Below are 18,867 nucleotides of genomic sequence, written 5' to 3'. Positions count from 1 at the left end.
TATAGATATCCATAGCTAAATTAGAATTAAAAACATATCAAATATGATGGCAGCTAAATTCATAATTATAAATTGTAAACATAAATGACTAAATGTAGAATTAAAATTTAGTAAGTTGGAAAGCAAAGTACATAAATAAAACAATACCAAATTAAGGAACATACGAGACTATAATTCAACTCATATTGTCATTTTCAGAAATAAGTATATTTCTCACGCATTTATAATGAGTAATCATCCATTATACGACACCCTCGATGCTCCGCAAAGCAACAATACCTCTTCAATGGAGAAGGATAAAACGAGATGGGTCTTTAGATATGCCGTCTCTAGCTTCAGCATGAAAGATAGCCTCTCGAGCACCAATCTTCACAGCCACACCAAAAAATTAAATTAAGGTAATCTAGTCGGGCTATTAGCGCAGGCTATCTTGCTGGTGTTGCAGGACTTGACTGAAGCTACAGGCGCGCTAGACGCTGGACATCCCTTCCGCCGCCGCTCCCCTTCCGACCGCTCCACCGCTTCCCATCCATCCGCATCCGAGCCCCTCGGGCCTCGGCGCGCTCCCACGCGGCCACATACCCCCGGCTTCGTGTCCTTCCCGAATCACGGAGCCCGAAATGCTCTGCATGTGACCGGGCGGCAGGCGACGTGTCGCGGAGGCAGGCGGGCATGGGCACACCTGGAGCCCCGCCGCGGCGACACCCAAGCTCCCCATGCCTACCTCCGCTCCACCTCCCCTACCCGCACTGGCCTCCGCCGGTCCGCCCTCGCGCCTATTTATCCCCATCGATGAGGACGTTGGAGGGTCTGATGCTTCTTGCTGCCGTCTTCTTGTCGTCCGGTCGCCATGGTCTGCTCTCCGGTTCCCTTTTTCTCCCTTGCCACGCACATTGCTCTAGTCTAAGATATTTGCTTTGTGTAGTAGACTAAGTATGCAGTTAGATGTTTGCTTCTATTTCTGTCAATTTTGTTTTTCTTGGTTGGAAATCGGTGGGGACGTGGTTCTTGGTATATTGCAAGAAATTAATTTACAAGCAGTTAGATTGGATAGAACAAGGATGCTTTGTTATTCGTATTTGTTGCAATTTTAGTGTTTTTCTATGTCACTATTTTGTTTGTTATGCTTCTGCCCATCCTGGAATTCTCTCAGTTGCAACTGTACCTAGGATTGTCCCACCAATCATGATTTAATCAGTCTTTAGACTGTGTCAAAAGAAATATTGGAATTAAATAGTGCCAAAGTAATTGCTCACTGTCCATTTGTGTAGATATTGTACATGCTGTGAAACATCACCTATTATGTTAGAACTATATGCCGTGTATCCCATTTGAAAGTGGGGAAAACTGTTACTTCCTTCTAAAAACATCTATCTCGAATCGATCAGTTACGGTTTTGCGTGTTGCTTCATATAAGATCCTTCTGATACATACCTGAAATATAATAGATCAGTTCTGTTATCATTTAGTGATGGTATTTTCTTCCTACCAATTTGTCATGTAGTTCCGATTATTTGTGTGCCTGAAGAATTTTAAACTATGTTCTTGGAGGTGCACGAAACGAGATCACGGGCGCACGCAGCTGCCCAGGAAGAAGGGAAGGCCGCCTCAAAAAAGCAGAAAACAGAGAGCAAAGACCAGGAGAGGGGCCAACATGTAACCTCCAAGAACAAGAAGTCTGCTGAGAATAAAGGGCAAGATGGAGAATCAGAGGCACCAATGAAGAACAGGAAGCTCAAAGCTGAAGAATCTGAGCCTAATGGGAAGGGAACTGCTGCAAGAGAGTTTACAGAGTTCTGCAAGGCCATAGGAGAACACCTCTCTGTTGAGGACATGCGCAAGATCCTTCAAGCCAATGAACAAGATGCTTCTGGATCAGAGGATGCAGTTGTTGCACGATGGTACTGAACCTTCTGAAAGTTTTCAAGTTCTTCAATTGAGATTATAATCTCTTTCTCACGCAGTCACACTAAGTGCTTAACCATTTTCTCGATGGCTGCAGTGAGGATATGATGTTCTATGGACCCCTCAAGAAGTGCCCAATATGTGGTGGTCAGCTTGAGTTTAAGGGGTGGAAATACAAGTGCACCGGGAATTACAGCGAGTGGGCCCACTGCACTTTCAGTACTAATGATCCTCCAAGGAAGAGTGGCCCTATAGAAGTTCCTGAGGACATAAAAGATGATTTTGTCCACAAGGTAATGAGATGCAGATTGCATATTTACCTGGTTCTGCATGAATAGGGTATAGTTAACTGAATTCTCATATGCAATCTGCATTTTGTTTATTGTTTTGCAGTGGCTGAAGCAACAAGAGGGAAAGGAGTTTCCTAAACGTGATGTTGATGAAGAGGCCCACATCTTCTCTGGCATGATGATTGCCTTGTCTGGACGGATGTCACGCTCACATGTAATGCGTTTGAATGTCCTCACTGATCCCACCTGTACTTTGAGCTTCATGAATCTTACTTTGTTGATGCCTGAAAATGGTTAGGGTTACTTCAAGGAGCAGATAACGAAACATGGAGGGAAGGTCAACAATTCTGTGCTTGGTGTGTATCATATATTCCTCCTTCAGTTGTGTCATGTACAATCTGTTTGGTGTTTGATAAATGTTATGGCAACAGATTCGTAAGGATGTTGGTGCATTTCTGTTCTCAGGTGTTACCTGTGTGGTTGCTTCTCCTGCTGAGAGAGATAAAGGTGGCTCTGGAGGATTTGCTGAAGCGCTGTAATCCCTTGCCTAGTACACTTATGTATTTTACATGTTCCTTACTCAGAGCTGAAATAGAAGTAGACAAGCAAAGTTTGATTAAATTTACAACTGATACTTGATGCACAGGGAGCGTGGGACTCCTGTTGTTAGCGAGAACTGGATAATGGATAGTATCGAGAAGAAGGAAGTTCAACCTTTAGCTGCTTATGATATTGCTTCTGATGTTGTTCCGGAAGGCCGAGGACTACCTCTGGGCCAGCTTGATCCAAGTGAGGAGGCCATAGAGACCTTAGCTGCAGAGGTTGCTTGCCTTAATCTAGTGCCTTTTCCGTGTATAATTGCAGACTTATTTAATTGCTCAATAGAAATGATTGAATTGGGCAGGTTAAACTTGCTGGTAAGAGAGCAGTGCACAAGGACTCTAAACTTGAGAAAGATGGGGGGTGCATCTTTGAGAAGGATGGCATAATTTACAATTGTGCTTTTGCTTTGTGCGATCTAGGATGTGATATGAATCAGTATGTATCTCTATTCTCATATATATTGGGGGCGTGGTTTCCTTGGAGTGTACTTTGGTTCAAGAACTTCATAATTTTTTCGATGCAGGTTATGCATTATGCAGCTGGTTATGGTCCCTGAAAACCGTTTGCACCTATTCTACAAAAAAGGTCCAATCGGTCATGACCAGATGGCAGAGGAAAGAGTTGAGGATTTCGGTAGCCGTGTCAATGATGCTATTAAAGAATTCGTTAGGTTATTTGAGGAGGTTACTGGGAATGAGTTTGAGCCTTGGGAAAGAGAAAAGAAGTTTGAGAAGAAGAGTATGAAGATGTATCCCTTGGACATGGTACTTAGCTATCTTGTTTCTTTGCGCTAGATTTCATGCTTTCAAGATGAGGTTTGCCCTTCTAGTGTTTCCTCGTGATTTCATAGATTCAAGTTGTGATTTGTTGTATGTTAATCTTGTGGCAGGATGTTGGGGTCGATGTGCGTCATGGAGGCGCAGCACTTCGTCAGTTGGGAACTGCAGCAGCACATTGCAAGCTTGATCCAGCTGTTTCATTTCTTGTTAAACAATTATGTGGCCAAGAGATTTACAGGTATCCAAGATAATTACTTTCTCATATTCTCGAAAAAGATAATTACTTTCTCAAGTCCTAGATAAGTATTTTGAAAATGATGTGTCCTATGTTTCTTAGAGAAATAATGTAGACAAATGCAATACTTGAGTTAAATTTTCTGCTCTCTCTCATGGGAGGATCATCTAAACCTGGTTCTTCATATCTTCTGTTATAGGTATGCTTTGATGGAGATGGCTCAAGACCTGCCTGACCTTCCCATAGGGATGCTTTCTGATCTCCATCTGAGGAGAGGTTAGAACTTCAGTGCTTCTGTTTCCACTATCGTTTCCACTATCTAGCAGTTTGTCATCAATTATTTCAACTGTCAGGGGAGGAAATGCTTCTTCAGATGAGGCGAGATGCAGAGTCAGTTCCAGAATCTGGCCCAGAAGCTGATGCATTCTGGACAGAAATCAGCGCCAAGTGGTTCACCCTTTTCCCTACAACTCGACCATACGTATTGAGGGGATTTGAGCAGATTGCAGACAATGTAAAATCTACCTCGTTGCAATTTTCATTATTCCTGTGGCATGATCTGCTTAGTTGAAATTTTCACAATTCATTTGGCATGCAGGTAGCATCTGGTTTGGAGACAATACGTGATATTAACGATGCTTCTCGTCTCATTGGGGATGTGTTTGGTTCGACTTTGGATGATCCACTGTCTGAATGCTACAAGAAGCTGGGTTGTTCTATCAATCCTGTAGCTGAGGATTCAGAGGATTACAAGATGATTCTGAGGTATCTGGAAACAACATATGAGCCTGTCAAGGTGGATGATGTGGTAAGATATCATACTCCTACCTGTAGATCCCTCTTCCTCCAAATATGTCCAATGATAAAACTTCCGTGCAGGTTTATGGTGTGTCTGTTGAGAGGATATATGCTGTAGAGTCCAGTTCATTTCCTTCTTATGAGAAAATAAAGAATCTACCAAACAAAATTCTTCTCTGGTGTGGTATGTTCTCTTACTCAATTCTCCAAATGATGAATTACCAGTGCTAGCCATGATTCGATGGTGCAAGCTAATTTAACATTGGCATTTGTTTTTGCACAGGAACTAGAAGCTCCAACTTGCTTAGGCATCTACATAAAGGATTCCTGCCTGCTGTTTGTCACCTTCCTGTGCCAGGGTACATGGTAAGCAGCCCATTGCTCATGCAATTCACTCCTGATCAATAGATTTGAGTGCTGTGTGCTAAATGATTGATGTTGACATTTGCAGTTTGGCAAAGCCATTGTGTGTTCTGATGCAGCAGCTGAAGCCGCTCGGTACGGCTTCACTGCAGTGGATCGTCCAGAAGGGTACTTGGTCCTGGCTGTGGCCTCTCTGGGGAACGAGATAACTGAAGTAACTGGCACCCCAGGGGCAGAGGTACTCGACCTACACTGCTTCTCCTCTAGTTGGCTGAGCCTGTCTCTCCTGAGTGAACACTGACGCTCTTATTTTGTGAGATCTTTTACGGTACACAATACTACCTTATACTACTATTTGAAAAGGACTCGTATGTAAGGATCCAACGGTCGAAATTAATTATATACTACTAAAATCTTAAATTGTAGTATAGGTAGTATGCATGAATAGTATGGGTAGTATAGGGTACGTTTGGCATTAAAACTTTCTTAATTATCCTATCTTCTTTTCTTTATCTTGTTTCCTTCTCGCACGCGGGGACCGGCGGCGACTGTGCGGCGCCGGCGGATCGCGATCAATAATCAATCTGCAAACTTGGACGCGGCCGGCGCCGTCGTCATCCATCCAGCGTGCACCATGGAGGGGAGGAGCCATGGCGAGCAACCGCGTGCATGTCCACCTCCTCCATGACTCCTCTGGCCGGGGACGCGGCAGAGTATTTGGAAATCTTCGGGAGTTTGCCTGACAGGTTGACGAACTCTGCTGTCTCTGGTGAGTGGTGATGCAAGTCTGACAGATCCTACGGCGACGAGTGGCTAGGCGCCACCTCCTTCCCCTACGACGACGACATCTGATTAACCTTGCTCTGCAAAATCTCAAGAACGCAGCGGTAGTCACAAAGTTACTGTGTGCGCTATGCGTATCCATCAGTCTTTAGTAAGTTTTCCTTGTGTTTTTTGTCTAGTGGAATTGGAATGGATTCCTGTTCAGAGCTGGAATGTTTTCTTCTGTTTGGAGAGCATCACTCTCATTGGGAATTCAACTGTAAAGTTTTCATGCCCTGTTCAGTTTGCAGCTTATGATTCCCATAGGATAGGAATGAACATGTGGTTTTGCATCTTCCATTCAGGAAGGCCATGGCCATGTCTGGAACTCGTGAAAACTTTCTGAACCAGACTGCTGAACTGTCTGGAATGGATTCCCACATAATTTTCCAAATTCTAATGACTAAACGATGGAATTCCTGCAAGTATAGAAAGTCTAGTCTTCAGTAAAGTCAAAAAGGCTTTCACTTGAGACTGATAATTGATGCTGACAATGTATGAAGGGACAATGAGATGGCCCGCCGATGTCTCCAACGATGGCGACATCCACGAACCTCCAGCTTCAGACTCACATGGCCCCATGAGGGTCTGGCATTAACAAAGCACAGAAATATTCTGGCCATCAACCAACATCAAACATCATTCTTTCAAGTAATGCTATAAACGTTCTCATACTTGCAGAAAGTGGTTATGTACAAACAATTAAGTATGCTTTCAGCAGTACATTGCTGAGAACAATATCATTTCTACTTCTTTTTATATAAAACCCAAAACTCTGAACATAATCTGACGAGCTACTATCAGTAACTAAGTGCAACACCTTGCATACATGCAGTTATTCTTTTATAACATCATTAGACACAATTATGCCTATATTAGTTCCATGCTCAGAGCTTCCTCTTCTGATCATCCTTGAGCTGAACAACATCGACATCCTCAAAAACCTGAAGCGTCGCCAGCTGGATGAAATCAGTGACCTGAATTCCCACAGGTCTGCAGTTTCAGAAATCACAGCACGAGGATCATTTGTATGAGAAGAATGATTCAACCGTATCAGAGAACAGATCACCCTTTTTCTCAACCTTGCCAACACACCAAGAACCAAGATGCAGAATATTCAGATGCTCACCATGGGAAGCAGGCCTGCTCCGGCAACCGGATTCCGAGCCTGGGGCCTTCGTCATACCCTTCGCAGATCATCTCCCCGTTCTCATCTCTGTAGCAGATGATCCCTCTCAATTGATCCTCATACACCTACCAATTATAGGACCAGATTAGAACAAGATCAAACCACTACGCATACATCCTTGATTATGTATCCCTGCATGTCAAATTTTCAATGAAGAACTGCTGCGACACACATACCTTCTTCTTGTCTGTCACAGCAGTAAAGGAGAGGTTTGATGAAGAACTGCTGCCATGAGCAGAGGTGCTTGCATATGGGCGGGGCGGCGGCGCGGCGCGACGGGCAGCACGGCGTGCGGGCGGGGGCGGCGTGTCGTGCGGGCGGTGGCGGTGCGGCGTGCCCTGTGAGATGTGCGGGAAAATGGCATCCGGGAAAAAAATCCCCAAATAATATATGTCGTGCTAATTACAATTTTACCCATACTAAAAAATAGTCTATACTCTATACTACCACCTGGTAGTATTGTGCACCGTAAAAGAGCTCTATTTTGTTTCGACAAACAGGATGCCCAAGGCTTTGAAGAGAAGAAGATAGGCGTGAAAGGCGTCGGGAGGAAGAAGACCAATGAGTCGGAACACCTCACCTGGAGGGATGGCGTGAAGGTCCCCTGCGGCAAGCTGGTGCCGTCGAGGAACAAGAACGGCCCACTCGAGTACAGCGAGTACGCTGTCTACGACCCGAAGCAGGTACGTTGCTTTGCTCAGGTTGGTCAATGCAACATTGTGGTCATGTCCCCTATTGGCTCTCCCCAATTGCCATCGATGTAAACTGAGGTGCTTTGGTTCTGCAGGTGAGCATCTGCTTCCTGGTTGCGGTTAAGTACGAGGAGCAGAACATGGAGGTGGTGCCGGACGACGTGTGAAGCCGGTGCCAGCACTGGTCGGCCGCCGCATTTTGCAGTTGTGCGTAGTGGTTGTGTGAACTGGTAGGATACCATAGTGACGATGAGGAGCCTGGGTTCCATTTTGGGCTGCCTCGTTCTGGTTGTTTTGTCATGGGCTCATCGCTGTTTGTCTTAGGGTGGAACCATGTAGTGGTGCAGCGGGGGAGTGCTACTGACCCGTGTTAAGGGCGCGCTTGCTCTGTGGCTGCAGCAGCATGTAAATATTTGTGTTGGATGTTAGCACGGCTTTGGTTTAGCACTCTTTGAAAGGATGCTTCTGAAATCTCTACTTTTTATCTTAGAAAAAAAGAAGAAAAAAAGGTAACTGCGCCAATTTCTTCTAGGTGGAATCGCTACTCGTAACGTCTGAACTTTGAGGATGGAACATTGCTGGTTTTCGAGAGGACGGGCATTTGTTTGTTCCGGTAGGAGTATTCATTCGGCTGTTTCTCCGCACGCTCGGTCTGAGCTCGCGCATCTGTTCGTATCATCCATGATCATTGTGCTTCGGGGTAGCACTCCATATCTTTTTGTCATTTGGCATTATGATTCATGATCAGGTGGCCTCACGGATGCAAGCGTACAAATTTGTACCTGGCTGGTTATGTGTAGATGTACTCATGGTCTCATACTGGTCCCTTGGACCATGCTCATCGCAGCAGTTTCCCCTGCAAATTGGAGAGGACAATAACCAGATACTGAAAGGCGTATGGGTGATGGGTCCTCAGTGATTCCATCGTATGTGCTCTGAACTCCGTAAGCGCAAGAATGTCAGAATGTGCCTCGTGCATTGCCCGCTCTTTTGTTTCTTGTTCACGTTGCTAATGAATTTTTTAACTTTATTTTACCGTATGAAGTACAGTTACCGTGTTCTTACGAATCTTACTTGCCAACAAACCGCAAGATACTGGAGCTGTTAAGATCATGCACGCGTCCTTGTGAGATCAAAGCATTTCTTCCGCAATGATGTGGCACTGAGATCTAGTTCAGGACGGCTGGATCAAGGGCATAAGTGTGTCTGTGACCGGTTGTTATGTACCTCCCATCTGATGTGATCCGAGCCATCATCTTGTTCTCCCCTGCTGTTTCTGAAATTTTACAGCGGTTCGAGGTTCCTCAGGTTTTTCTCGTTAAGGTGCATTTGCCATGATGCCACTGGTGCAGGCTGAATCCACATACTCAGGAGAATGGTTGCGACCTGGTTATTCATTTTGATCCGTACTTTCACATACTCAGGAGAATCTGCTCATGGCCCTGAAGCAGACGAAACGGAAGGCGTGCCAAGATGAATGTAGCGCAAGAATCACGCCTGTTTAATCTCTCTCCTACAAATTTTGTGAATCTTGCGAAGTAGGTAATGTTGGCAGGACTAATCCATACGTACCAAGTTTCCTTCTTTAAAAGAAGGTTAACCATCTATCTATTTATCAAGTTAAATCATCTATCTATTTACCAAGTTCGTCATTTATCTTTACGATTCGTAAATTTTTCTGGGGAAAATTGAGGATGAAACACACCCGCTGAGGTGTATCTAGCGGTATGTAGAGTAGCAGGTGAGTAGGAGATGTGACCAGGGAACAGAGGATCGAAATTCATGCTCTCAAAGAGCTCCTTGTTTCTTGTATAAATATTAAGTAGGTAGGACAAACGAAAGGTACAGTATAGTAGACCATGTCGAATGATGATGGCAGTGGCATGTGCAGTGCATCGCCGGAATCCTGTGGAGCGCACCGGGTACTGTCTTGGACTATCTATTTGTAGCCAATCATAGTGTGATAACAACTAGCAGGTGTTAAGAGAAAGTGAAACTGAGTCAAATATATGCCCTCGTATTTAAAGTATTCAAAATATATGTCATATTAAGATCTCCGTTAGTACCATCGATATACGAAGAATTATACGAAGTCTTTTATAAGATATCAATAATCATCATGAAAAGTAATTTTAGATATTAAAGTATCTTTATTTAAAATATGACTTTCATAGGAATTGCAGGTTAGGCTACGCCAATTTAAAAAATGTCATGTTTTGAATAAGAGGGAGTATATTAGAAAAATGTCATGTTTCTCCAAATATATTGGCAGGACACTTGATCGTTTCTTTTTTTTTAAAAAAAAATACAATAATAATCAAACCAGGCGTAGTTGAGCCTATCAAAGAAATTAAAAAAGAAACTTGGGGTATTCGAGCGGTCACTTCTTGTTCTTGTTCGCGGCTTGCTCAATGTAAATGACGGCGGCTGATGACTACGGGGCGGCGTGGCGAGCATCGGCGTTGGCCAGCGCAAAAGCGAGGCCACGGCGGAGCTGCAGTGCACGGTGGCCGGGTCGCTATCACGCGCATGCATCGGGAGATAGGGGAGAGGGGAACAAGGGCGCCAGCGGCTGAGGGGCTGGACCTGCAGGTCATCAGCAGCGGCGGCGGGGATGGTTCGGGAAGATAGGCTGGCATCCTAGGCCACGTTGTTGGGCCGGCTTGGCCTAGCCGGTGGGCTGTTTTGCGGGGGAACCTAGGTCGGTGATTTTAACCGGCCGGCCTGGTGGGTTAGGCCGAGGTTTAGGTGGCTAGGTGGGCTGATTAGGTGATTTTTGGCCCGTGTTAGATTGGGTAGCTAGTTTCGGTTAGCTTATAGGTTTTAATTCAAACTTGAAATCAGGTTTCAAATTTGAATCCACTCAAAAGAAATCAAAAAAACCAAAAGAAAATCCAACTCACTCATGCAAGGTTCATGATAAAATATTTGTAGTGCACCATTTTATTTACTAGGAATTTTATGGGAAGGAGCAATTCAGCCTTAAATTACGAATAAATTTCATGGCTCATACAATTCAAACAATTTTTTTTGAAAACCCAAATTTTGCACAAAATAACATTCCAGAAAAATTCTAGGAGAATCTCGTCCTCGAGATTAAAGCTGCACTGGGTATGTTGGGGGTACCTCGCTTCTCAACGTTGCATGCACACCTTTGATATCTTCAGCTTCAGTGTAGTTGCTCTTCCAAAAGTCATAGGTTCTGATCGACGATCTCTTAGTTTCAACATTAGTTCCAAAAGGAATCGTGTCCAACGAGTCTTCCTTAAAAGTTTAGGTAGGATTTATTCATTTATTTAAGGAGTAACTAGCTAATGCACACAAACAAATCCACTCAGGCAAGAAGAACATAAGAACCATGGAAATCATGAAACTCCATATCACTCATGCAATGGTACCATACAAAAGGGGTGTATCTTGAGGTCTACTCCAGAAACCTTCAAGATTACACGAGGATCAACATCATACTACTAAATCGAGAATCATGGGATGGTAGTATCTAATGCCACTACACCAGGGTGAGTCAGTATAGCTCAAACCTAGCACTACTCATAATGGTGGTCAACTCAGTCAGAGTACTGGAAGTCGTTGTCATCGTCCATGTCTCCTGGGTGGTACTCTAGGATAGGAGTGTAGAACGAACCCGACTCATTGTCTGAGTACACTGGCAGCTCAAGTGGTGCTCCTCCGTACAGCTGGGCGAGCGTAGACAGTGCCTTGGTCATCTCCTCAGTAGCAACTCTAGCGGGTGGAGACATCACCTGAGTGTACAGTCTGGTCGGAGGTAACTCAAAGCTCTCTAAGCAGGACTCCCTCCTGTGCTCTGTCGGAACCCACACGCTCAGCTCCTCCAGCTCCATCACCCTCCTGCGGTCCGAGTGCTCCCACGCTAGTTGACCCCTCCTACGGTAGCAACGTGCTCCAAGGTGAACCAAGTTGTAGTAGTTGCGGTGTAAGCCCTGGTGTAGCTGGTCCAAGATCCCATCCTTGGCGATCAAAGCTGAGTCCAAGGTATCAGTCAATTCATCGTTCTCCTTGAGCAGGGTGTCCTTCTCCTAAATGATATTGTTCTTGGCCCTCAGCTCCTCCTCCATACGAGCAACTCACGCCTCAAAAGTGGCAATCCTCAACGAGTCTCTCTTAGAGCGAGTGACCTAAGCAATGGTCATCTTGCACTGCAGGCAATGGTTCCTCCGGTTCATGGCTGTCAAACTATGCTCGAGTCCTAGTACCTTACCCTCGAGAGCTGCATTGGTAGCGACACAGTTGTATCACCCCTTGCGAACTAACTCAACCTCACCGTCCATCCAGAACAGTGCCAGGTTCTGAGCATGGATGCAGCGGGAGGCCACACGAAACTTCTCGTCGGGCTCAGCGTAAGCATCCTCGTAGTACCGACGGGCCGCACTCTCGACATCTCTCGGTCCGTGACAGGCCCTGGGTAGGCAACGGTAGGGGGTCTTGACCAACTTCTCACGGAGCTGTGCGTGCACCTCATGCATGGCTCTCCTGGTGGTGGTTTAGTGAGCGTCTGTCACGGACATCTCGAACGCGTGCACCATGACCTTGTCAAACTCTAGTACCTTGGGGTCGGCGGGCATAGTCAACTTCACCTCGGTGGGCACGGTGTCCACAACGCCCTTCGTGCGGCCCTCATAGCACACGTCCTAGGTGCAGACTCCGACTCTCTCCAAGCACTTGTTAAGCAGGGCGCGAAGGCCTCCAAAGCACACCCCGCTTCCAGCTAACGAGTACCACTCCTCGGCCGACATCTGCAAAACGTTGTCAGGGTTGTTAGTAAGCCAGATAAGTTAGAGAAATCGAGGTAATAATAATAATTATTTAAGGAATTGTATAACAGTCAAGGAGTATATATACTCAGTTCAATGATTTGTTAGGCTTCCTAGTCTACCGTCTGTTGCTAGGAATAGTCCTATGGTCAAGTATGGCTCTGATACCAACTGAAATGAATCGGATTTTTATTTCTGAGAATTCAACTCCATGTACCCTTGTGATAGTTCCTGGATCAGTAGCTATCACATATAGAAGTCATTTCAGCAAAATATCATTTTCATATAACGAAATTAGAGTATAAAATTAAATATTTACATTCGAAACAACTCAGAATACGAATATGGTACAAGCCCCTTGGGCTAAACGACAAGTAGAAATCCTACGAAGCGGTAGCTAGGGCTTCAAGTTTTCATCTCCAGTCCTCACCACAGGCATTCTTGAGCGAAGCGACGCATCCCTTCTCCTCACGATTTCTTTGTGACCAAGCCTGCACTCCAAGTCCAAACCTGCACAATCACAAACTGTCCCAAGGAATGGGATAGGTCCACATCACCATCTGTATATGTGCAAACTTTAAGTGGCCTAATACTAGTAATCAGAAGTAGTCAAGGAATAGGCTCGGGTTTCCTATGCAGCACAAGCATAAAGAATAAACTTCCATAACCATCAACCCATCTCTCATCACATCGGGAACACCTGCCTCGATAGGGTCCCTATCACCATCATCCTATCTCTGAACTAGGGTCGACGCGAAGACTCCCTCTCTTCGTGTCTCAAGAATCACAGCCGGATCCTAAAGGGAAAGGGAGAGCTTCCCCTCTTCCTAACTGCAATTGTGGCTCACAACACTCACTAGCTAAAGGGGGAGGTAGAGATTTTCCAAAGCATAAGGAACGAACATGTCATAGGGTTGTCCATGACCGAGGACGCGGCTATACGTATAGTTTTAAATCTGCAGAGTGTGTACACCTCGACCCATCTCAGAGTGAGACAACCGGGGATCAGCCGACTGAACAACACCCTACCGGACGAAGAACCTAATAGTTACGATACCACCCTGCATCCAGGCTCAGATGTGGTCTCCCACAGAAGACCACCCCGGAACTGTGAAACACTCCCACCGTGGCCAGTCGGGGGCAAAAGCAAATCAACGGGCAAAAGGTCAGCACCACTCCCCTACACTGATATTCTATCCTACAGCAGGTATGGTACCGTACTTGCTAGTCTCGGCCCGAGCCTAAACCCATAGTCGGCGAGGGGTGTGCACGTTTAACATATTCCCATGAACAAGTTGATCCACTCGGTTTCAGACCGGGGCGAGCTCCTAGCTTCCAAAAGCATCTCCACAACGTAGTCCGCAACTGCACCCATAACAGGTATCTCCACCAACTCCTATGCTCCTCAACTGTGTACTCGCAACAGGTACAAAACAAGGAACGTCCGAGAGTGGACCCCAAGCCCCCAATCCGAAGATTGGGTTGTGTAAAGCTCACCCCTGCGAAGTATCCCAAAAACACCTTCTCCTTCCGGTTTTATCCCACTCACACCAAGAATCCTAATCACGATATCCCATACACATGCAAGCATTGCATAGCGTATACACACGCGTATATGGTATAGTAGTTGGACAATCAAGGTATAAGGCATAAAGTAAGGCTGTGCAGGGTTCATCATCATCATGCAAGAAATAAAGCGCTAGCATACTAATTAAGAAATGCCTAATAGGTATTCAAGTTGGAATGGTCATGAACCTAAGTAGTCTTCCTCCTCGTAGTAGTCCTTGTACGGCTCCGGCTCCGGGTTCAGCTCCGAGTCTCCGGCAGCTCCTATTTACGCAATTACCATAATTACCAAGGGTCTAATTGCAAAGAAAACCCAAAAGAGACCCAAGGAAGACCCAAACAAGAAAAAGGCCTAGTCTATCGTGTGCTTCATGATTTTAGAAAAATTATAAAACTAGTTTCATAATTTTTGGAGTTAAAATGAATTAGTTATAAATTTTTGAAGTTTAAATCAATTTCTGGAATTTTGAAATAATTGGTGAAAATCAGAATAAACCAGAGAGCGACACGTGGCAGCATCAGAGTGCGCCACGCATCTTGCTAACGTCAGCAGTGGGGTCGGGTGACATCAGCGTTGACCCGATCAATGGGTCAACGGTCAGTAGCTCAAAGTCAGTGGTCAACAGCAGTGGGGTCGGGTGACATCAGCGTTGACCCGATCAATGGGTCAACGGTCAGTAGCTCAAAGTCAGTGGTCAACGTTGACCGGTCAACGGGTACATTGGTTAGTGCATCCCACGTGCTGACGCGGATCCCTAGTTAGCTATAGGTTAACTACTAGTTAGCTATAGACCGGCTACAGGCTAACTATTTACGTTAGGTGGCGTCTACGTGTTAGCAGCCACGTATGGTCTACACACAACTATAGGTGGCTATAGAGTTGCGGTTAGGCTCATGTGGCAGCTTGCGTGGCGCTGATGTAGCTGCCACTAGGTCAATTTGGCACGGGGATCCTTTGTGGCTTGTGTGGCCACGTTCATGTGTGGTCCACGGTGTTGCCGCCCCCTCACTGGTTGGCTAGAGGTGTGCGCGGAGCGCTCGACGAATTGCCCCAAAGGCAATCCACGTTGGCGACGTGCGGCTGCGCTGCTCAGCTAAGTTCGGCGAGGTCGGGCTACTCCGACGAGCCCCCAATGGCCCAAGGCTTGGCCTTTGGTCACCTCCCGACGGTGGCACGCGGTAAGGGGTGGCGACGGCGGCAAGCGGTGGTTCAAGGTGGCTCAGGGCATGGTATAAAGGAGTGGCCTTTGCCCGGGTTTCGGCGATTGCGCGAGCGTGGCGTGCCCGTGTTTGCAGCGAGGTGCATCCACGGCAGAGGTGTCGGAAGCGAGGCAGTGGAGCAAGGCTGCGACGGAAGGCGATGACTTGGTGCGGCCCAGGCGGGTGCGCACGTAAGGGCGGGCGCGTGCATAAATGCGTGGTCTTTCCACGGCCGCGCTGCGCGCAGGCATCTGGTGTTCCAGAGCCGTGGCACGCGCAACTCAGGGGAGTGCAGCAAGGTGGAGAATAGCGGTGGCGCACGGCACCTGCACAAAAACCTCGGCACGAAGGCCGGTACACAGAGGCGATGACTGTGGAGAGTGGCGCTGCATGGGCAAGGTACGGCGAGCGCACGGGCATGGAATCCAGCCCCAGCCGTGGCATGGCAAGGTGGCTCAATGGCCAGGCAGGTCTTCCAGGCGAGCGAGCCACGGATGGCTCACCTAGAGGCTTGTAGGCGAAGGCTTAAAGCGTGGGAGACGGTAGAGCAGAGACGGCTTGGTGCGGTGCCAGCTTGATGGAGGCCTTTGCGTCACGGCATGGCTTCGGTCTTCGCGGCGTCGGGTCCGAGCGGCAACAGCAGCCCCCTCCTCCAGCGTTCCCTTCTCTTCCTCCCCCCTGCTCCTCCTCCTCCCTCTTCCTCCTCTCGATTGCGGCGAACAAGGGAAGAAACCCCAACTGCGGCTAGGGTAGGGAGGCAGCTGGCGCAGGGCTATTTGTAGGCCGTGGCTAGGGTTTGGGCGCGTGGAACGGACGGTAGCTGATGGCTGCGGGGTGGCGTGGCGAGCATCAGCATTGGCAAGCGCAAAAGCGAGGACGTGGTGGAGGTGCAATGCGCGGTAGCCGGATCGCTATCACGGGAACAGGGGTGCCAATGGTTGATGGGCAGGATCCACATGTCAACGGCGGCGGGGATGGTTCGACAAGATGTCCTACATCCTTTCAGTCTTAAATTACCAATAAATTTCATGGCTCACGCAATTCAAACAAAATTTTTTGAAAACCTAAATTTTGCACAAAATAACATTCCAAAAAACTCCTGAGATGTTACAATAGTATCTGCAAAAGCTTAGCCTGTAGCCTAGTCTGAAATGTTGTTATCATCCTCCTCTTCGCCATCTTCCATTATAACCCCTCTTTCACCTGCTTGGTCCAAACCAAATAGTTAGGCATGAAACTGTATTAAACAAATGGCTGTGAAGAGTCCCTTAGGAAGAGTAGTCCTTCTTGTTACTGCATTGGAAGCATGGACAACATATGAATCCCTTCTCTGGCTTGTTGGCTTTGGTCACTTCGAGAAAATAATGCCATCAATGAACTTCTTGATCCGTCTATCTGCATTGTACATCCATTGCTAGTCCATCTGCATCGTATTAAGTGAAAAATGGACATAGGTCTTCGTATTAGATAATGAACTTGATCAATATTGATAATTTACACCAATCAACCTTCATAAAGATAAAAACAATTCACATGAAAATTACACCAATCAACCTTCGTATCATTTACTAGGTCGACTAAAAGAAAAATGCTAAAATTTTGGAACAAGACAATAAAGATATATATACACTAAAGACTATAGACACTCCATAGTAGACTTCACGTAGTTAATAATCCTAAAATAATGGTACAACATAGCAAAATGTTCGTCCTCCAAGCCATTTTTGCACATGACTCAATTTTCTCCAAAGTCTATGGAGAGTCACCTCCGCTCCTCCAATACCAGAAAATAATAGTAGAATAAAAGATCTTCGAGTCCACATACTTTGGTTGAATATCATAAAGGTTTTCAAACATCTTTTGGAGCAAGTGCCAGATTTTCATAATAGAAGTATAGTGGTATACAATAGTCTGTCCATGTAAAAGACCTGTTCACTGAGCATAGTCTATTTTAGCAAGCCAAAACCGACCAAAAGCTGATGGGTCAAGGTCAGTGAACAAATTTCTATCTGAACAGGCTATTGGGCCACCATACTTCTATTATAAGAATGTAGCTCCAAAAAGTGTTTAGATTCTTTTATGATATTCAACCAGAATTTGTGGACTCGAAGTTCTTCTGTTCTACCATTATTTTTGGATTCTTGACTCCGTGAAGTCCACTATGGAGCGTCTGTAGTCTTTAGTGTACCTTTGTTGTCCTGTTCCACAATTCTAGCATTAAATTGACTGGTGGGTGGGTTCATGTCACTCTAATTTAACATGCAAACTATTTATTTACCTAATTTTATTGCAAGGACTAAATATTAAAAAACACATTTACTCTATTTTTTCCTATACCTACTATTGGTCAAGTTTTTTATCTAATATGAATCATATATAACGAGCAAGCTATCTATCCATCAAATTCTAGCTAAAAACATATATAAATAAAAAATCATCTCCATTCTCTCTCATTCTAAAAAACTCATTTTTCTCTATCTCTAAAGATAATAACAATAAATGATGGGAGGATGAAGTAGCTAACCTTTACAGCACTTTGAATGAGTAAAATCCCAACGAAATTGATGAAAAAAATTAGGCAGCAAAGCTTGCCAAGTATCCATGGAGAAGGAGAGCCCGAGCTCTCTATGTGTGAGTGGCTCAGGCTTGGGGAGTAAGAAGGGGATTTTATGGGCCACCAGCCGGGACTAAAGAGCATCATCTAGTCCCGATTGGATCTACCAACTGGGACTAAATGTTTAGTCCTACCAACCGGGACTAAACGCACAACCAGATTCCTCTCGATACTTTTAGCTTTACAAGCCGTTACAATCAGAACTAAAGGGGGCTCTTCAGTCCTGGATGGTATATCAACCGGGACTAAAGAGCTCGTCGGAGGTGGCTGTCGGTGGTGAGAATTTGATCCGGGACTAAAAATCTTCTAGTAAAAAACGATAGAGATATATGTGCAAGGATCGAATTCGTTTCGCGAGGAACCACGCCGTGAGAAATGGATTTCTCGAGCCACTCATCAAATCACTCTGAAGAAGCTCTCTCAGAGAAACCCATGATCTCTCTGTAACGGTGTAACCCCAACCGATCTAGTCGTCATCCATTTCATTACAAGGGCATTGCTACTACACATCAGTGCCCGTCGGGCAGGACTCGTGAGGTTTCCATCAACTAAAACTCAACAAACCTTCCTGACAATTATCATTCAGAGGGCAGAGCTAAGTAGCAAACTGACTAAAACCAACGCCATGAAGGCCGCTAGGACACAGCAGCCCGTGCAGACACCGTGCACCAGCCACGAACTGCCTACTTGGGCTTGGGGGCCGGCTTGCCCTTGCCGCCGGCCTGAGCCGGCAGGGCAGCGTCGGTGCCGGGCTTGGGCGATGCGCGGTTAGCCGCCGCTGCCGCGTTGTTGCCGCCGCCGGTGGCCGTGGTGGACTTAGCGAGGCGGTGCTTGAGCTCGGAGAGCAGGGCCTGGTTCTCCTGGTTGAGAAGCAGGGCCGCCTTGCGCAGCCGCTCGTTCTCCTTCATGATGTAACAGTTCTGCAGGTACAGCTTCGTGTTCAGCCTCTCCATCTCCTGCTACGGCTGCAAAACCACAAAAGAAACCGGGAAAGAAGAGAAAGACATCAGCGCAACTGGCA

The 18,867-nt window shown here is 46.2% G+C and overlaps 2 protein-coding genes and 1 long non-coding RNA gene across 4 annotated transcripts in view; 1 reads left to right on the top strand and 2 right to left on the bottom strand.

Moving 5' to 3' along the window:
- The first annotated feature begins 350 nt into the window (after window positions 1–350).
- LOC101777747 (poly [ADP-ribose] polymerase 3) lies at window positions 351–8,126 on the top strand. 2 transcript variants are annotated; one of them, XM_022827428.1, is made up of 18 exons: window positions 351–853; window positions 1,552–1,901; window positions 2,003–2,198; window positions 2,299–2,409; window positions 2,494–2,551; window positions 2,661–2,730; window positions 2,842–3,016; window positions 3,100–3,233; window positions 3,322–3,562; window positions 3,688–3,815; window positions 4,012–4,088; window positions 4,166–4,326; window positions 4,411–4,620; window positions 4,692–4,794; window positions 4,894–4,976; window positions 5,062–5,211; window positions 7,485–7,667; window positions 7,772–8,126. In XM_022827428.1, exons 1-18 carry the CDS (start codon window positions 851–853, stop codon window positions 7,841–7,843), a joined length of 2,505 nt encoding a protein of 834 aa, XP_022683163.1. In that variant the 5' UTR covers window positions 351–850; the 3' UTR covers window positions 7,844–8,126. The 2 variants fall into 2 exon arrangements, with proteins under 2 accessions (XP_022683163.1, XP_012698139.1); XM_012842685.2 differs by having other exon boundaries at window positions 1,505–1,901.
- Window positions 5,714–7,472, bottom strand: LOC105913605. The gene is made up of 3 exons (XR_001163005.2): window positions 7,161–7,472; window positions 6,925–7,049; window positions 5,714–6,788 (listed from the first exon to the last, which is right to left on the bottom strand). It is a non-coding gene; the product is annotated as an uncharacterized LOC105913605 (long non-coding RNA).
- Window positions 8,127–18,284: 10,158 nt separating the features above from the next.
- Window positions 18,285–18,867, bottom strand: part of LOC101777334 (protein LITTLE ZIPPER 3) — a 920-nt gene continuing 337 nt past the window's right edge. The window contains exon 2 of the mRNA XM_004952579.2: window positions 18,285–18,811. Within this exon, the coding sequence (XP_004952636.1) occupies window positions 18,530–18,799 (270 nt within the window). The 5' untranslated portion in view covers window positions 18,800–18,811 and the 3' untranslated portion in view covers window positions 18,285–18,529. The remainder of the gene's footprint in view (window positions 18,812–18,867) is intronic.

The sequence above is a fragment of the Setaria italica genome, chromosome I (assembly GCF_000263155.2).
Source record: "Setaria italica strain Yugu1 chromosome I, Setaria_italica_v2.0, whole genome shotgun sequence".
Lineage (NCBI taxonomy): Eukaryota > Viridiplantae > Streptophyta > Magnoliopsida > Poales > Poaceae > Setaria > Setaria italica.
The sequence above is the reverse complement of the archived record's forward strand: the minus strand, read 5'-3'. Positions and strand labels throughout refer to the sequence as shown.